The following is a 16163-nucleotide window of genomic DNA, read 5'->3' as shown; positions in this document are numbered from 1 at the left end:
GTCATCAGATTCCTGAAGAAGGGCTTATGCCCGAAACGGCGATTCTCCTGTTCCCTGGATGCTGCCTGACCTGCTGCGCTTTTCCAGCAACACATTTTCAGCTCAGGTCACTTCTACCCCAGATGAGAGATTCCAATAATCCAAAGATGTGAACCTTTCTCCCAGGCAACAGCTCCTCAGCCATGCACTTATCTACTCTACCCTCCTATTCCTAACCTCACTAGCTCTTACCACTGTCACCATAAGCTGCAATCGAACTCGGGTCCCTGGCACTGTGAGGCAGCAGTGCTAACCACTGAGCTACTATGCCACCACGTTGCAGCTTTATAAGACTTTGGTTAGGCCACATAGAGTATTGCATTCAATTACGGTTGCCACATGACAAACAGGAATGTGGAGGCTTTGGAGAAGGTGCAGAAGAGACTTACCAGGATGCTGCCTGAATTAGAACATATGAGCTATAAATAAGACAGTAGCAAAACTCTGATCGTTTTCTCTGGAGCAGCAGACTTTTTTTTCATTTTGTAGACTTCTAAGAGTTTAGAAGAGACATAAGTAGAGTTAACTGTCAGAATCTTTTTCCCCAAGAGTTGAAATATCTAATACTAGGGGCATGCATTTAAGCTGAGAGGGAGACAGTTCAAAAGAGATGTAAGGAGCAAGTTTCTATTTTACACAGAGTGGTAGGAATCTGGAACGCGCTGCCAGTGATGGTGGTGGAGGTAGGTATGCTCGGGACATTTAAGGGACTTTTAGATAAGCACATAAATATGCAAGGAATGGAGGATTATGGACCAAGGGCAGGCAGAAAGGATTAGTTTAGTTTCACATCATGTTCAGTGCAACATTGTGGGCTGAAGGGCCATTCCTGTGCTGTACACTTCTATTTTCTATTACTTCAATGTCTTTCAATGTTGCATGGTTTGGGATAAATGTACAGTAATAGGGGAATACAAGTAAAAATTTACCTGCTTGGCTGCTTTTCTGAAGAATGGTTACACCCAAAATGCCGACTTTTCTACTTCCTGATGCTGCCTGGCTTGCTGTGTTCTTCCAGCCTCCTGCCTGTCTACTTTGGATTCCAGCATCTGTAGCTTTTTTGTTTCTGAAACATTGATCAGGGTCACCTTGTCAGTTTAGCCAGCTAAAGGCAACAATATTTCTTACTCAACTTTCTACTCTGTGATTCCAGAAACCAGTGTATCACATTAACAGGAAGATTTAGAAACTCCCTGCTTATCTCTCAGAACACAGTTAAAAAAAAACTTCAATCCTAGTTCCAGCCTGATAGGATCCTCCCTCTGCCTAAATTACCATTCAACAATCATTCTGCTTGAACATAGATTCTGCTCTAAACTTATCAAAATCAATTCCCAGTTACTAACCTCATTAATATCCAACTTCTGCTGTCTATTTTGGATTCCAGCATCTGCAGCTTTTTTGTCCCTTACCAGACTGTTTAAACACTTTTCCAGAGGGTCACTGCATTTATCAGGTCAAGACTCAACCTGTAATGAGCCTCCATGCATGGCCTCACAAACAAACAAAACCTGTTTTGTCTGTTCCTTTGCTTTTACCACACCTTATCCCAAAGTCAACAAGTCATTTCCAGCTCACAATTAGAATCATAGAATCCCTACAGTGTGGAAACAGGCCCTTCAGACCAGCACGTCCACATCAACCCTCGAAGAGTATCCCAACAGACCCATTCTCCTATTACTGGTGTTCCACAAGGATCTGTTTTGGGACCACTGATGTTTGTCATTTTTATAAATGACTTAGACGCAGGTAGGTGGATGGATTAGTAAATTTGCAGACGACACTAAAGTCGGTGGAGATATGGACAGTTTGGAAGAATGTTGCAGGGGGAATGTTACGGGTTGCAGAATTGGGCTGAGAGGTGGCAAATGGAGTCCAATGCTAAATGTGAGGTGATGCACTTTGGGAGGAATAACAGCAAGGCAGAGTACTGGGTCAATGGAAAGATTCTTGGTAGTGTGGATGTGCAGAGGGATCCTGGAGTCCATGTGTATAGACCCCTGAAAGTTGCCATCCAGGTGGATAGTGCTGTTAAGGAGGCATACGATGTGTTAGATTTCACTTGTAGAGGGATTGAATTCCGGAACCGCAATATAATGCTGCAGCTATACAAAACGCTGGTGTGGCCACACTTGGAATATTGTGTACAGTTCTGGTCCCCATATGTCAGGAAGGATGTGGAAGCTTTCGAAAAGGTGCAGAGGAGATTTACCTAGATGTTGCCTGGTCTGGAAGGAAGGTCTTATGAGGAAAGGCTGAGAGACTTGGGTCTGTTCTCATTGGAAAGAAGGCGGCTAAGGAGGGATTTGATAGAGACATACAAGATGATCAAAGGATTAAATAGGATAGACAGTGAAAGACATTTTCTTAGGATGATGACGTCAGCTTGTACGAGAGGGCATAACTACAAATTGACAGGCGATAGATTTAAGACAGATGTCAGGGGCATCTCCAAATGTTCCAAATTGGATAAATCACATTTACTAACATTGTAGTCCATCTGCCAGGTACTTGCCCACTCACTTAACATATCTAATTCTCTGCAGATCCTCCACATCCTGTTTGCCTTTCCACTCAACTTTTTGTCATCAGCAAACTTAGACCCACCACTGGGTCTCCTCTTCCAAATATAAAAACAGTTGCAGACCCAGCACCGACCCCTGTGAGAGGTTGAGCCACCTGGGACTGTACTCGCTAGAATTTGGAAGAACGAGAGGTGATCTCATAGAAAGATATAAAATTATGCAAGGGATAGAGAAAAAACAGGCAGGCAAGTTGCTTCTGCTGGTGGGTGAGACTATGACTAGGGAACATGGCGTCAGGATTAGGTGGAGGAGATTTAGGAGAGATGAGGAGGAACTGTTTTTCCCAGACCATTCTCTGCCCAAGGAAGCAGTCGAGACAGCTTTGTTTAATATATCCAAGTTATAGTCGGATAATTAAGGGTTATGGTGATAATGCAGGTAGGAGTAAGACAATGGCTCTTAATGAATGGGGGAGCAGGATCTCTTTATATTTAGAAAAGAATGGGCTTATCAGTGATAGGCGACATGGTTTTGTGAGGGGGAGATCGTGTCTTACCAACTTAATAGAGTTCTTTGAGGAAGTGACCAAGTTGATAGATGAAGGAAGGGCTGTTGATGTCATATATATGGACATTAGTAAGGTATTTGATAAGGTTCCCCATGGTAAACTAATGGAGAAAGTTAAGTCACAGAGTGTTCTAGCTAGGTGGATAAAGAACTGGTTGAGCAATGGGAGACAGAGAGTAGTAGTTGAAGGGAGTTTCTCGAAATGGAGAAAGGTGACCAGTGGTGTTCCACAGGGGTCAGTGTTGGGAATGCTGTTGTTTGTAATATACATAAATGATCTGGAAGAGGGCACTGTTGGTATGATCAGCATGTTTGCAGATGACATGAAGATTGGTGGAGTAGCAGAAAGCATAAAGGACTGTCAAAGATACAGGAGGATATAGATAGACTGGAGAGTTGGGTGGAAAAGTGGCAGATGGATTTCAAATGTGAGGTGATGCATTTAGGCAAGACTTTTTCTAGAGTGAATTATAGAAACGAACGGAAGAGCCTTGGGAAAAGTTGATGGGCAGAGAGATCTGGGAGTGCAGGTCCGTTGTACCCTGAAGGTCACTGCACAGGTGGATAGAGTGGTCAAGTATGCTTGTCGTCATTGGACGGGGTATTGAGCATAAGATCTGGCAAGTCATGTTAAAATTGTACAAGACACTGGTTCGGTTGCATTTAGAATACTGTGTACAGTTCTGGTAGCCACATTACCAAAAGGATGTGGACACTTTGGAGAGGGTGCAGAGAAGGTTTACGAGGATGTTGCCTGGTATGGAAAGTGCTAGCTCTGAAGAGAGGTTCAGTATGTTAGGTTATTTTCATTAGGGAAAAGGAGACTGAGGGGGGGACCTGATTGAGGTTTACAAAATCAAGAAAGGTATAGACAGGGTGGGTAGAGACAAGACTTTTCCCAGGGTGAAGGATTCAATAACGAGAGGTCACGGTTTCAAGGTGAGAGGTGGAAAGTTTAAGGGGGATATACACGGCAAGTACTTCACACAGAGGGTGGTGGGCATCTGGAACGCGTTGCCAGCAGAGATGGTACAGGCAGGCACAGTAGGTGGGGAGCAGAGGGATACAGATGCTTAGGAATTGACCAACAGGTTTAGACAGTACATTTGGATCAGCTCAGGCTTGGAGGGCCGAAGGGCCTGTTCCTGGGCTGTAGATCTTCTTTGTTCAGGATTCCCTGCAACAACTTGCCCACCAATGATGTCAGGTTCACCGGTCTATAGTTACCACCTTTTTTAAATTATGGCACCATGTTAGTCAACTTCAAGTCCTTCTGGCACCTCACCTGCGATTATTGATGATACAAATATCACAACAAGTGGCCCAGCAATCACTTCACTCGTTTCCCAGAGTTCTAGGGTACACTTGATTAGACCGTGGGGATTTATCCACCTTTATGAAATCCAGAATTTCCTCCTCTGTAACAAGGACTCTTTTCAAGATGTCACCACCTATTTCCCCACATTCGATAGTGTCCATGTCCTTCTCCGCAGTAAACACTGATGCAAAATATTCATTTAGCATCCCTCCCCCCCGCCCCCCCCATCTCCTGCAGCTCCAAGGAGCGCCACTTTGATGATCTTTGAAGGGCCCTATTCTCTCCCTCGTTACCCTTTTGTCCTTAAATGTATTTGTAAAACCCTTTGGATTCTCCTTAACCCTATCTGCCACAGCTATCTCATGACCCCTTTTTGATCTCCTGATTTCACTCTCGAGTATATTCCTCTAAGGATTCACATGATCTATCCTACCTATACCTGACATAGGCTTCCTTCTTGTTCATATGCAAACCCTCAGTTTCTCTGGTGACCCAGCATTGCCTTTCACCCTCACTGTCTCTGGACACTCGTTATCTCATTCCTGAAGAATCTCACATTAGGGTCATTGCAACCCCCCCCCCCCAACTCTGCAAGTCTTATTTAAAACTGAGATGCAAAATAATTTCTTCTCCAAGACAGTAGACAATGTCTGAAATGGTATATCCCAGAAAGAGACGCGGTCACTGGGAATGGGAATGGGATTGTACAGGGTTGTGCTGAGCGGGGAAGGGGGAGAAGGCCAGCCCCTGGGCTCTGATGCTGGTCACTGGGATAGAGTGAAGGAAAAAACAATGACAGCAGAAGCTGGAAACCAGATTGTGGATGAGTGTGGAGCTGGGAACCAGATTGTGGATCAGGGTGGAGCTGGGAACCAGGTTGTGGATCAGGGTGGAGCTGGAAACCAGGTTGTGGATCAGGGTGGAGCTGGAAACCAGGTTGTGGATCAGGGTGGAGCTGGAAACCAGGTTATGGATCAGGGTGGAGCTGGGAACCAGGTTGTGGATCAGAGTGGAGCTGGGAACAAGGTTGTGGATCAGGGTGGAGCTGGGAACAAGGTTGTGGATCAGAGTGGAGCTGGGAACAAGGTTGTGGATCAGAGTGGAGCTGGGAACCAGGGTGTGGATCAGAGTGGAGCTGGGAACCAGGGTGTGGATCAGAGTGGAGCTGGGAACCAGGGTGTGGATCAGAGTGGAGCTGGGAACCAGGTTGTGGATCAGAGTGGAGCTGGGAACTAGGTTGTGGATCAGGGTGGAGCTGGGAACCAGGTTATGGATCAGGGTGGAGCTGGGAACCAGGTTGTGGATCAGAGAGCAGCTGGGAACCAGGTTGTGGATCAGGGTGGAGCTGGGAACCAGGTTGTGGATCAGGGTGGAGCTGGGAACCAGGTTGTGGATTAGAGTGGATCTGGGAACCTGGTTGTGGATCAGGGTGGAGCTGGGAACCAGGTTGTGGATCAGGGTGGAGCTGGGAACCAGGTTGTGGATCAGGGTGGAGCTGGGAACCAGGTTGTGGATCAGGGTGGAGCTGGGAACCAGGTTGTGGATCAGGGTGGAGCTGGGAACAAGGTTGTGGATCAGGGTGGAGCTGGGAACAAGGTTGTGGATCAGGGTGGAGCTGGGAACAAGGTTGTGGATCAGGGTGGAGCTGGGAACAAGGTTGTGGATTAGAGTGGAGCTGGGAACCAGTTTGTGGATCAGGGTGGAGCTGGGAACCAGGTTGTGGATCAGAGAGGAGCTGGGAACCAGGTTGTGGATCAGAGAGGAGCTGGGAACCAGGTTGTGGATCAGAGAGGAGCTGGGAACCAGGTTGTGGATCAGGGTGGAGCTGGGAACCAGGTTGTGGATCAGAGAGGAGCTGGGAACCAGGTTGTGGATCAGGGTGGAGCTGGGAACCAGGTTGTGGATCAGGGTGGAGCTGGGAACCAGGTTGTGGATCAGGGTGGAGCTGAGAACCAGGTTGTGGATCAGAGTGGAGCTGGGAACCAGGTTGTGGATCAGAGAGGAGCTGGGAACCAGGTTGTGGATTAGAGTGGAGCTGGGAACCAGGTTGTGGATCAGGGTGCAGCTGGAAACCAGGTTGTGGATCAGAGTGGAGCTGGGAACCAGGTTGTGGATCAGGGTGGAGCTGGGAACCAGGTTGTGGATCAGGGTGCAGCTGGAAACCAGGTTGTGGATCAGAGTGGAGCTGGGAACCAGGTTGTGGATCAGGGTGGAGCTGGGAACCAGGTTGTGGATCAGGGTGGAGCTGGGAACCAGGTTCTGGATCAGGGTGGAGCTGGGAACCAGGGTGTGGATCAGGGTGGAGCTGGGAACCAGGTTGTGGATCAGGGTGGAGCTGGGAACAAGGTTGTGGATCAGGGTGGAGCTGGGAACCAGGTTGTGGATCAGAGTGGAGCTGGGAACCAGGTTGTGGATCAGAGTGGAGCTGGAAACCAGGTTGTGGATCACGGTGGAGCTGGAAACCAGGTTGTGGATCAGAGAGGAGCTGGGAACCAGGTTGTGGATTAGAGTGGAGCTGGGAACCAGGTTGTGGATCAGGGTGCAGCTGGAAACCAGGTTGTGGATCAGAGTGGAGCTGGGAACCAGGTTGTGGATCAGGGTGGAGCTGGGAACCAGGTTGTGGATCAGGGTGCAGCTGGAAACCAGGTTGTGGATCAGAGTGGAGCTGGGAACCAGGTTGTGGATCAGGGTGGAGCTGGGAACCAGGTTGTGGATCAGGGTGGAGCTGGGAACCAGGTTCTGGATCAGGGTGGAGCTGGGAACCAGGTTGTGGATCAGGGTGGAGCTGGGAACCAGGTTGTGGATCAGGGTGGAGCTGGGAACCAGGTTGTGGATCAGGGTGGAGCTGGGAACCAGGTTGTGGATCAGGGTGGAGCTGGGAACCAGGTTGTGGATCAGGGTGGAGCTGGGAACAAGGTTGTGGATCAGGGTGGAGCTGGGAACCAGGTTGTGGATCAGAGAGGAGCTGGGAACCAGGTTGTGGATCAGGGTGGAGCTGGGAACCAGGTTGTGGATCAGGGTGCAGCTGGAAACCAGGTTGTGGATCAGAGTGGAGCTGGGAACCAGGTTGTGGATCAGGGTGGAGCTGGAAACCAGGTTGTGGATCAGAGTGGAGCTGGGAACCAGGTTGTGGATCAGGGTGGAGCTGGAAACCAGGTTGTGGATCAGAGTGGAGCTGGGAACCAGGTTGTGGATCAGAGTGGAGCTGGGAACCTGGTTGTGGATTAGAGTGGAGCTGGGAACCTGGTTGTGGATTAGAGTGGAGCTGGGAACCAGGTTGTGGATCAGGGTGGAGCTGGGAACCAGGTTGTGGATCAGAGTGGAGCTGGGAACCTGGTTGTGGATTAGAGTGGAGCTGGGAACCAGGTTGTGGATCAGGGTGGAGCTGGGAACCAGGTTGTGGATCAGGGTGGAGCTGGGAACCAGGTTGTGGATCAGGGTGGAGCTGGGAACCTGGTTGTGGATCAGGGTGGAGCTGGGAACCTGGTTGTGGATCAGGGTGGAGCTGGGAACCTGGTTGTGGATGAGAGAGGAGCTGGGAACCAGGTTGTGGATCAGGGTGGAGCTGGGAACCAGGTTGTGGATCAGGGTGGAGCTGGGAACCTGGTTGTGGATCAGTGTGGAGCTGGGAACCTGGTTGTGGATCAGGGTGGAGCTGGGAACCAGGTTGTGGATCAGAGTGGAGCTGGGAACCTGGTTGTGGATCAGGGTGGAGCTGGGAACCAGGTTGTGGATCAGGGTGGAGCTGGGAACCAGGTTGTGGATTAGAGTGGATCTGGGAACTAGGTTGTGGATCAGGGTGGATCTGGGAACCTGGTTGTGGATCAGGGTGGAGCTGGAAACCAGGTTGTGGATCAGAGTGGAGCTGGAAACCAGGTTGTGGATCAGAGTGGAGCTGGGAACCAGGTTGTGGATCAGGGTGGAGCTGGGAACCAGGTTGTGGATCAGGGTGGAGCTGGGAACCTGGTTGTGGATCAGGGTGGAGCTGGGAACCAGGTTGTGGATTAGAGTGGAGCTGGGAACCAGGTTGTGGATCAGGGTGGAGCTGGGAACCTGGTTGTGGATTAGAGTGGAGCTGGAAACCAGGTTGTGGATCAGGGTGGAGCTGGGAACCAGGTTGTGGATCAGGGTGGAGCTGGGAACCTGGTTGTGGATCAGGGTGGAGCTGGAAACCAGGTTGTGGATCAGGGTGGAGCTGGGAACCAGGTTGTGGATCAGGGTGGAGCTGGAAACCAGGTTGTGGATCAGGGTGGAGCTGGAAACCAGGTTGTGGATCAGGGTGGAGCTGGGAACCAGGTTGTGGATTAGAGTGGAGCTGGGAACCTGGTTGTGGATTAGAGTGGAGCTGGGAACCAGGTTGTGGATCAGGGTGGAGCTGGGAACCAGGTTGTGGATCAGGGTGGAGCTGGGAACCTGGTTGTGGATCAGGGTGGAGCTGGAAACCAGGTTGTGGATTAGAGTGGAGCTGGGAACCAGGTTGTGGATCAGGGTGGAGCTGGAAACCAGGTTGTGGTCAGGGTGGAGCTGGGAACCAGGTTGTGGATCAGGGTGGAGCTGGAAACCAGGTTGTGGATCAGGGTGGAGCTGGAAACCAGGTTGTGGATCAGGGTGGAGCTGGGAACCAGGTTGTGGATCAGGGTGGAGCTGGGAACCAGGTTGTGGATCAGAGTGGAGCTGGGAACCAGGTTGTGGATCAGGGTGGAGCTGGGAACCTGGTTGTGGATCAGGGTGGAGCTGGGAACCAGGTTGTGGATCAGGGTGGAGCTGGGAACCTGGTTGTGGATCAGGGTGGAGCTGGAAACCAGGTTGTGGATCAGGGTGGAGCTGGGAATCTGGCTGTGGATTAGAGTGGAGCTGGGAACCTGGTTGTGGATCAGGGTGGAGCTGGGAACCAGGTTGTGGATCAGGGTGGAGCTGGAAACCAGGTTGTGGATCAGGGTGGAGCTGGAAACCAGGTTGTGGATCTGGGTGGAGCTGGAAACCAGGTTGTGGATCAGGGTGGAGCTGGAAACCAGGTTGTGGATCAGGGTGGAGCTGGAAACCAGGTTGTGGATCAGGGTGGAGCTGGAAACCAGGTTGTGGATTAGAGTGGAGCTGGGAACTAGGTTGTGGATTAGAGTGGAGCTGGAAACCAGGTTGTGGATCAGGGTGGAGCTGGGAACCAGGTTGTGGATTAGAGTGGAGCTGGGAACCAGGTTGTGGATCAGGGTGGAGCTGGGAACCTGGTTGTGGATTAGAGTGGAGCTGGGAACCAGGTTGTGGATCAGGGTGGAGCTGGGAACCAGGTTGTGGATCAGGGTGGAGCTGGAAACCAGGTTGTGGATTAGAGTGGAGCTGGGAACTAGGTTGTGGATTAGAGTGGAGCTGGAAACCAGGTTGTGGATCAGGGTGGAGCTGGGAACCAGGTTGTGGATTAGAGTGGAGCTGGGAACCAGGTTGTGGATCAGGGTGGAGCTGGGAACCTGGTTGTGGATTAGAGTGGAGCTGGGAACCAGGTTGTGGATTAGAGTGGAGCTGGGAACCAGGTTGTGGATCAGGGTGGAGCTGGGAACCTGGTTGTGGATTAGAGTGGAGCTGGGAACCAGGTTGTGGATTAGAGTGGAGCTGGGAACCAGGTTGTGGATTAGAGTGGAGCTGGGAACCAGGTTGTGGATTAGAGTGGAGCTGGAAACCTGGTTGTGGATCAGAGAGGAGCTGGAACCAGGTTGTGGATCAGGGTGGAGCTGGGAACCAGGTTGTGGATTAGAGAGGAGCTGGGAACCAGGTTGTGGATCAGGGTGGAGCTGGGAACCTGGTTGTGGATCAGGGTGGAGCTGGGAACCAGGTTGTGGATCAGGGTGGAGCTGGGAACCAGGGTGTGGATCAGGGTGGAGCTGGGAACCTGGTTGTGGATCAGGGTGGAGCTGGAAACCAGGTTATGGATCAGGGTGGAGCTGGGAACCAGGTTGTGGATCAGGGTGGAGCTGGGAACAAGGTTGTGGATCAGGGTGGAGCTGGGAACCAGGTTGTGGATCAGGGTGGAGCTGGGAACCAGGTTGTGGATCAGGGTGGAGCTGGAACCAGGTTGTGGATCAGGGTGGAGCTGGGAACCTGGTTGTGGATCAGGGTGGAGCTGGGAACCTGGTTGTGGATCAGGGTGGAGCTGGGAACCTGGTTGTGGATCAGGGTGGAGCTGGGAACCAGGTTGTGGATCAGAGTGGAGCTGGGAACCAGGTTGTGGATCAGGGTGGAGCTGGGAACCTGGTTGTGGATCAGGGTGGAGCTGGGAACCAGGGTGTGGATCAGGGTGGAGCTGGGAACCTGGTTGTGGATCAGGGTGGAGCTGGGAACCAGGTTGTGGATCAGGGTGGAGCTGGGAACCAGGTTGTGGATCAGGGTGGAGCTGGGAACCAGGTTGTGGATCAGAGAGGAGCTGGAAACCAGGTTGTGGATCAGGGTGGAGCTGGGAACCTGGTTGTGGATCAGAGAGGAGCTGGAAACCTGGTTGTGGATCAGGGTGGAGCTGGAAGAGCCAATTCCTGGTCCTGCTCCTGTTTCACTTTCACATTGAAGCGGAAATTCACTGTTTCTCCACAATATAGAGTTCGCTGATGGAGCCGGCGGCGCAGGAACAATATCGGAGTGAATCCTGTGATAATGCAGTAAGTTATCTGCATTAACAGTTTAAATAATGATTACTGTGATAAATACTGTGATAATACTGTGATAATTACTGTGATAATTACTGTGATAATATTGTGAAAATCACTGTGATAATTACTGTGATAATACACTGATAATTACTATGATAATTACTGTGATAATTACTGTGATAATTACTGTGATAATTACTATGATAATACTGTGATAATTACTGTGATAATGCAGGAAGTTATCTGCATTAACAGTGTCAGATAATGATTACTGTGATAATACTGTGATAATACTGTGATAATTACTGTGATAATACTGTGATAATTACTCTGATAATACTGTGATAATTACTGTGATAATACTGTGATAATTACTGTGATAATTACTGTGATAATTACTATAATGATTACTGTGATAATTACTATGATAATACTGTGATAATTACTATGATAATTACTATGATAATTACTGTGATAATTACTGTGATAATTACTGTGATAATACTGTGATAATTACTGTGATAATACTGTGATAATTACTGTGATAATTACTGTGATAATACTGTGATAATACTGTGATAATTACTATGATAATACTGTGATAATTATTATGATAATACTGTGATAATACTGTGAATTATCTGCAATAAACAGGCTCGGACTCACCGACAAACCCTGGACGTTCACGCGCTCCGAGCCCCACGTGACCCGGGGGCGGGGTTTCCTTAACGGGAATGCGGCCCGCGCGGGCACCCGCCAATCAGGCGGGTCGCTGTCCTCGTGACCTGAAGGGCGCTCGCTCTCTCTGTCCGCTCCGCGCGGTGGGCCCGCCGGGCGCGCGCTCTGCCGCTCGCTGTCTGGGGAGAGGGGGGCGGGGCGGGGAGAGGGGGGGCGGGGCGGGGAGAGGGGGGGCGGGGCGGGGAGAGGGGGGGCGGGGCGGGGAGAGGGGGGGCGGGGCGGGGAGAGGGGGGGCGGGGCGGGGAGAGGGGAGGGGGGGCGGGGCGGGAAGGGGGGGCGGGGCGGGAAGGGGGGGCGGGGCGGGGAAGGGGGGGCGGGGCGGGGAGGGGGGGGCGGGGCGGGGAGAGGGGGGGCGGGGCGGGGAGAGGGGGGGCGGGGCGGGGAGAGGGGGGGCGGGGCGGTGGGGTGTCGGGGTCCCTCAGGAGTGAGTCAGAGACGGGGCTCTCCTGCTGACCCTCTGTTAGAATACAGTGATACAGTGATAGTTTAAATACAGTGTGATAGTTTAAATATAGTTAGAATACAGTGATAGTTTAAATAGTGTGATAGTTTAAATATAGTTAGAATACAGTGATAGTTTAAATACAGTGTGATAGTTTAAATACAGTTAGAATACAGTGATAGTTTAAATAGTGTGATAGTTTAAATATAGTTAGAATACAGTGATAGTTTAAATAGTGTGATAGTTTAAATATAGTTAGAATACAGTGATAGTTTAAATACAGTGTGATAGTTTAAATATAGTTAGAATACAGTGATAGTTTAAATAGTGTGATAGTTTAAATATAGTTAGAATACAGTGATAGTTTAAATAGTGTGATAGTTTAAATATAGTTAGAATACAGTGATAGTTTAAATAGTGTGATAGTTTAAATATAGTTAGAATACAGTGATAGTTTAAATACAGTGTGATAGTTTAAATATAGTTAGAATACAGTGATAGTTTAAATACAGTGTGATAGTTTAAATATAGTTAGAATACAGTGATAGTTTAAATACAGTGTGATAGTTTAAATATAGTTAGAATACAGTGATAGTTTAAATACAGTGTGATAGTTTAAATACAGTTAGAATACAGTGATAGTTTAAATACAGTGTGATAGTTTAAATATAGTTAGAATACAGTGATAGTTTAAATACAGTGTGATAGTTTAAATACAGTTAGAATACAGTGATAGTTTAAATACAGTGTGATAGTTTAAATACAGTTAGAATACAGTGATAGTTTAAATACAGTGTGATAGTTTAAATATAGTTAGAATACAGTGATAGTTTAAATACAGTGTGATAGATTAAATATAGTTAGAATACAGTGATAGTTTAAATATAGTGTGATAGTTTAAATACAGTTAGAATACAGTGATAGTTTAAATATAGTGTGATAGTTTAAATACAGTGTGATAGTTTAAATATAGTGTGATAGTTTAAATATAGTTAGAATACAGTGATAGTTTAAATATAGTGTGATAGTTTAAATACAGTGTGATAGTTTAAATATAGTGTGATAGTTTAAATACAGTGTGATAGTTTATATACAGTTAGAATACAGTGATAGTTTAAATACAGTGTGATAGTTTAAATACAGTTAGAATACAGTGATAGTTTAAATATAGTGTGATAGTTTAAATACAGTGTGATAGTTTAAATATAGTGTGATAGTTTAAATACAGTGTGATAGTTTAAATACAGTTAGAATACAGTGATAGTTTAAATACAGTGTGATAGTTTAAATACAGTTAGAATACAGTGATAGTTTAAATATAGTGTGATAGTTTAAATATAGTGTGATAGTTTAAATATAGTGTGATAGTTTTAATATAGTGTGATAGTTTAAATACAGTGTGATAGTTTAAATATAGTTAGAATACAGTGATAGTTTAAATACAGTGTGATAGTTTAAATACAGTTAGAATACAGTGATAGTTTAAATACAGTGTGATAGTTTAAATATAGTTAGAATACAGTGATAGTTTAAATACAGTGTGATAGTTTAAATACAGTGTGATAGTTTAAATATAGTTAGAATACAGTGATAGTTTAAATACAGTGTGATAGTTTAAATATAGTTAGAATACAGTGATAGTTTAAATACAGTGTGATAGTTTAAATATAGTTAGAATACAGTGATAGTTTAAATACAGTTAGAATACAGTGATAGTTTAAATAGTGTGATAGTTTAAATATAGTTAGAATACAGTGATAGTTTAAATACAGTGTGATAGTTTAAATATAGTTAGAATACAGTGATAGTTTAAATACAGTGTGATAGTTTAAATATAGTTAGAATACAGTGATAGTTTAAATACAGTGTGATAGTTTAAATATAGTTAGAATACAGTGATAGTTTAAATACAGTGTGATAGTTTAAATATAGTTAGAATACAGTGATAGTTTAAATACAGTGTGATAGTTTAAATATAGTTAGAATACAGTGATAGTTTAAATACAGTGTGATAGTTTAAATATAGTTAGAATACAGTGATAGTTTAAATACAGTGTGATAGTTTAAATATAGTTAGAATACAGTGATAGTTTAAATACAGTGTGATAGTTTAAATACAGTTAGAATACAGTGATAGTTTAAATATAGTGTGATAGTTTAAATACAGTTAGAATACAGTGATAGTTTAAATATAGTGTGATAGTTTAAATATAGTTAGAATACAGTGATAGTTTAAATACAGTGTGATAGTTTAAATATAGTTAGAATACAGTGATAGTTTAAATACAGTGTGATAGTTTAAATATAGTTAGAATACAGTGATAGTTTAAATACAGTGTGATAGTTTAAATATAGTTAGAATACAGTGATAGTTTAAATACAGTGTGATAGTTTAAATACAGTTAGAATACAGTGATAGTTTAAATACAAAGTGATAGTTTAAATACAGTGTGATAGTTTAAATATAGTTAGAATACAGTGATAGTTTAAATACAGTGTGATAGTTTAAATACAGTTAGAATACAGTGATAGTTTAAATACAGTGTGATAGTTTAAATACAGTTAGAATACAGTGATAGTTTAAATACAGTGTGATAGTTTAAATACAGTGTGATAGTTTAAATATAGTTAGAATACAGTGATAGTTTAAATACAGTGTGATAGTTTAAATACAGTTAGAATACAGTGATAGTTTAAATACAGTGTGATAGTTTAAATACAGTTAGAATACAGTGATAGTTTAAATACAGTGTGATAGTTTAAATACAGTTAGAATACAGTGATAGTTTAAATACAGAGTAATAGTATAAATATAGTTAGAATACAGTGATAGTTTAAATACAGTGTGATAGTTTAAATATAGTTAGAATACAGTGATAGTTTAAATACAGTGTGATAGTTTAAATATAGTTAGAATACAGTGATAGTTTAAATACAGTGTGATAGTTTAAATACAGTTAGAATACAGTGTGATAGTTTAAATACAGTGTGATAGTTTAAATACAGTTAGAATACAGTGATAGTTTAAATACAGTGTGATAGTTTAAATATAGTTAGAATACAGTGATAGTTTAAATACAGTGTGATAGTTTAAATATAGTTAGAATACAGTGATAGTTTAAATACAGTGTGATAGTTTAAATATAGTTAGAATACAGTGATAGTTTAAATATAGTGTGATAGTTTAAATATAGTTAGAATACAGTGATAGTTTAAATATAGTGTGATAGTTTAAATATAGTGTGATAGTTTAAATACAGTGTGATAGTTTAAATATAGTTAGAATACAGTGATAGTTTAAATACAGTGTGATAGTTTAAATATAGTTAGAATACAGTGATAGTTTAAATACAGTGTGATAGTTTAAATACAGTTAGAATACAGTGATAGTTTAAATACAGTGTGATAGTTTAAATACAGTGTGATAGTTTAAATATAGTGTGATAGTTTAAATACAGTTAGAATACAGTGATAGTTTAAATACAGTGTGATAGTTTAAATACAGTTAGAATACAGTGATAGTTTAAATACAGTGTGATAGTTTAAATACAGTTAGAATACAGTGATAGTTTAAATATAGTGTGATAGTTTAAATATAGTGTGATAGTTTAAATACAGTGTGATAGTTTAAATACAGTGTGATAGTTTAAATACAGTGTGATAGTTTAAATATAGTTAGAATACAGTGATAGTTTAAATACAGTGTGATAGTTTAAATACAGTTAGAATACAGTGATAGTTTAAATACAGTGTGATAGTTTAAATATAGTTAGAATACAGTGATAGTTTAAATACAGTGTGATAGTTTAAATACAGTGTGATAGTTTAAATATAGTTAGAATACAGTGATAGTTTAAATACAGTGTGATAGTTTAAATACAGTTAGAATACAGTGATAGTTT

General features: G+C 44.5%; 1 protein-coding gene and 1 long non-coding RNA gene across 3 annotated transcripts in view; one reads left to right on the top strand and one right to left on the bottom strand.

Moving 5' to 3' along the window:
• The window catches only part of LOC122544462 (NACHT, LRR and PYD domains-containing protein 3-like), a 112993-nt gene extending 110670 nt beyond the window's left edge, over positions 1-2323 (bottom strand). The window contains exons 1-2 of the mRNA XM_087981797.1: positions 2252-2323; positions 969-1105 (exon numbers count right to left, since the gene is read on the bottom strand). Of these exons, the coding sequence (XP_087837923.1) occupies positions 969-1105; positions 2252-2319 (205 nt within the window). The 5' untranslated portion in view covers positions 2320-2323. The remainder of the gene's footprint in view (positions 1-968; positions 1106-2251) is intronic.
• LOC148138225 (uncharacterized) overlaps positions 1657-16163 on the top strand; it is a 52307-nt gene continuing 37800 nt past the window's right edge. For both annotated transcript variants that reach the window (XR_015754029.1, XR_015754028.1), the window contains exons 1-2: positions 1657-1788; positions 11031-11090. This is a non-coding gene — a long non-coding RNA (uncharacterized LOC148138225). The remainder of the gene's footprint in view (positions 1789-11030; positions 11091-16163) is intronic.

Source organism: Chiloscyllium plagiosum, unplaced genomic scaffold (genome assembly GCF_037043375.1).
Source record: "Chiloscyllium plagiosum isolate Xiang-an unplaced genomic scaffold, Cpla_swu_hap1 HiC_scaffold_41, whole genome shotgun sequence".
In the NCBI taxonomy this organism is placed as follows: Eukaryota; Metazoa; Chordata; class Chondrichthyes; order Orectolobiformes; family Hemiscylliidae; genus Chiloscyllium; species Chiloscyllium plagiosum.
Note: the sequence above shows the minus strand (reverse complement) of the source record. Positions and strands in the feature narration are given on the sequence as shown.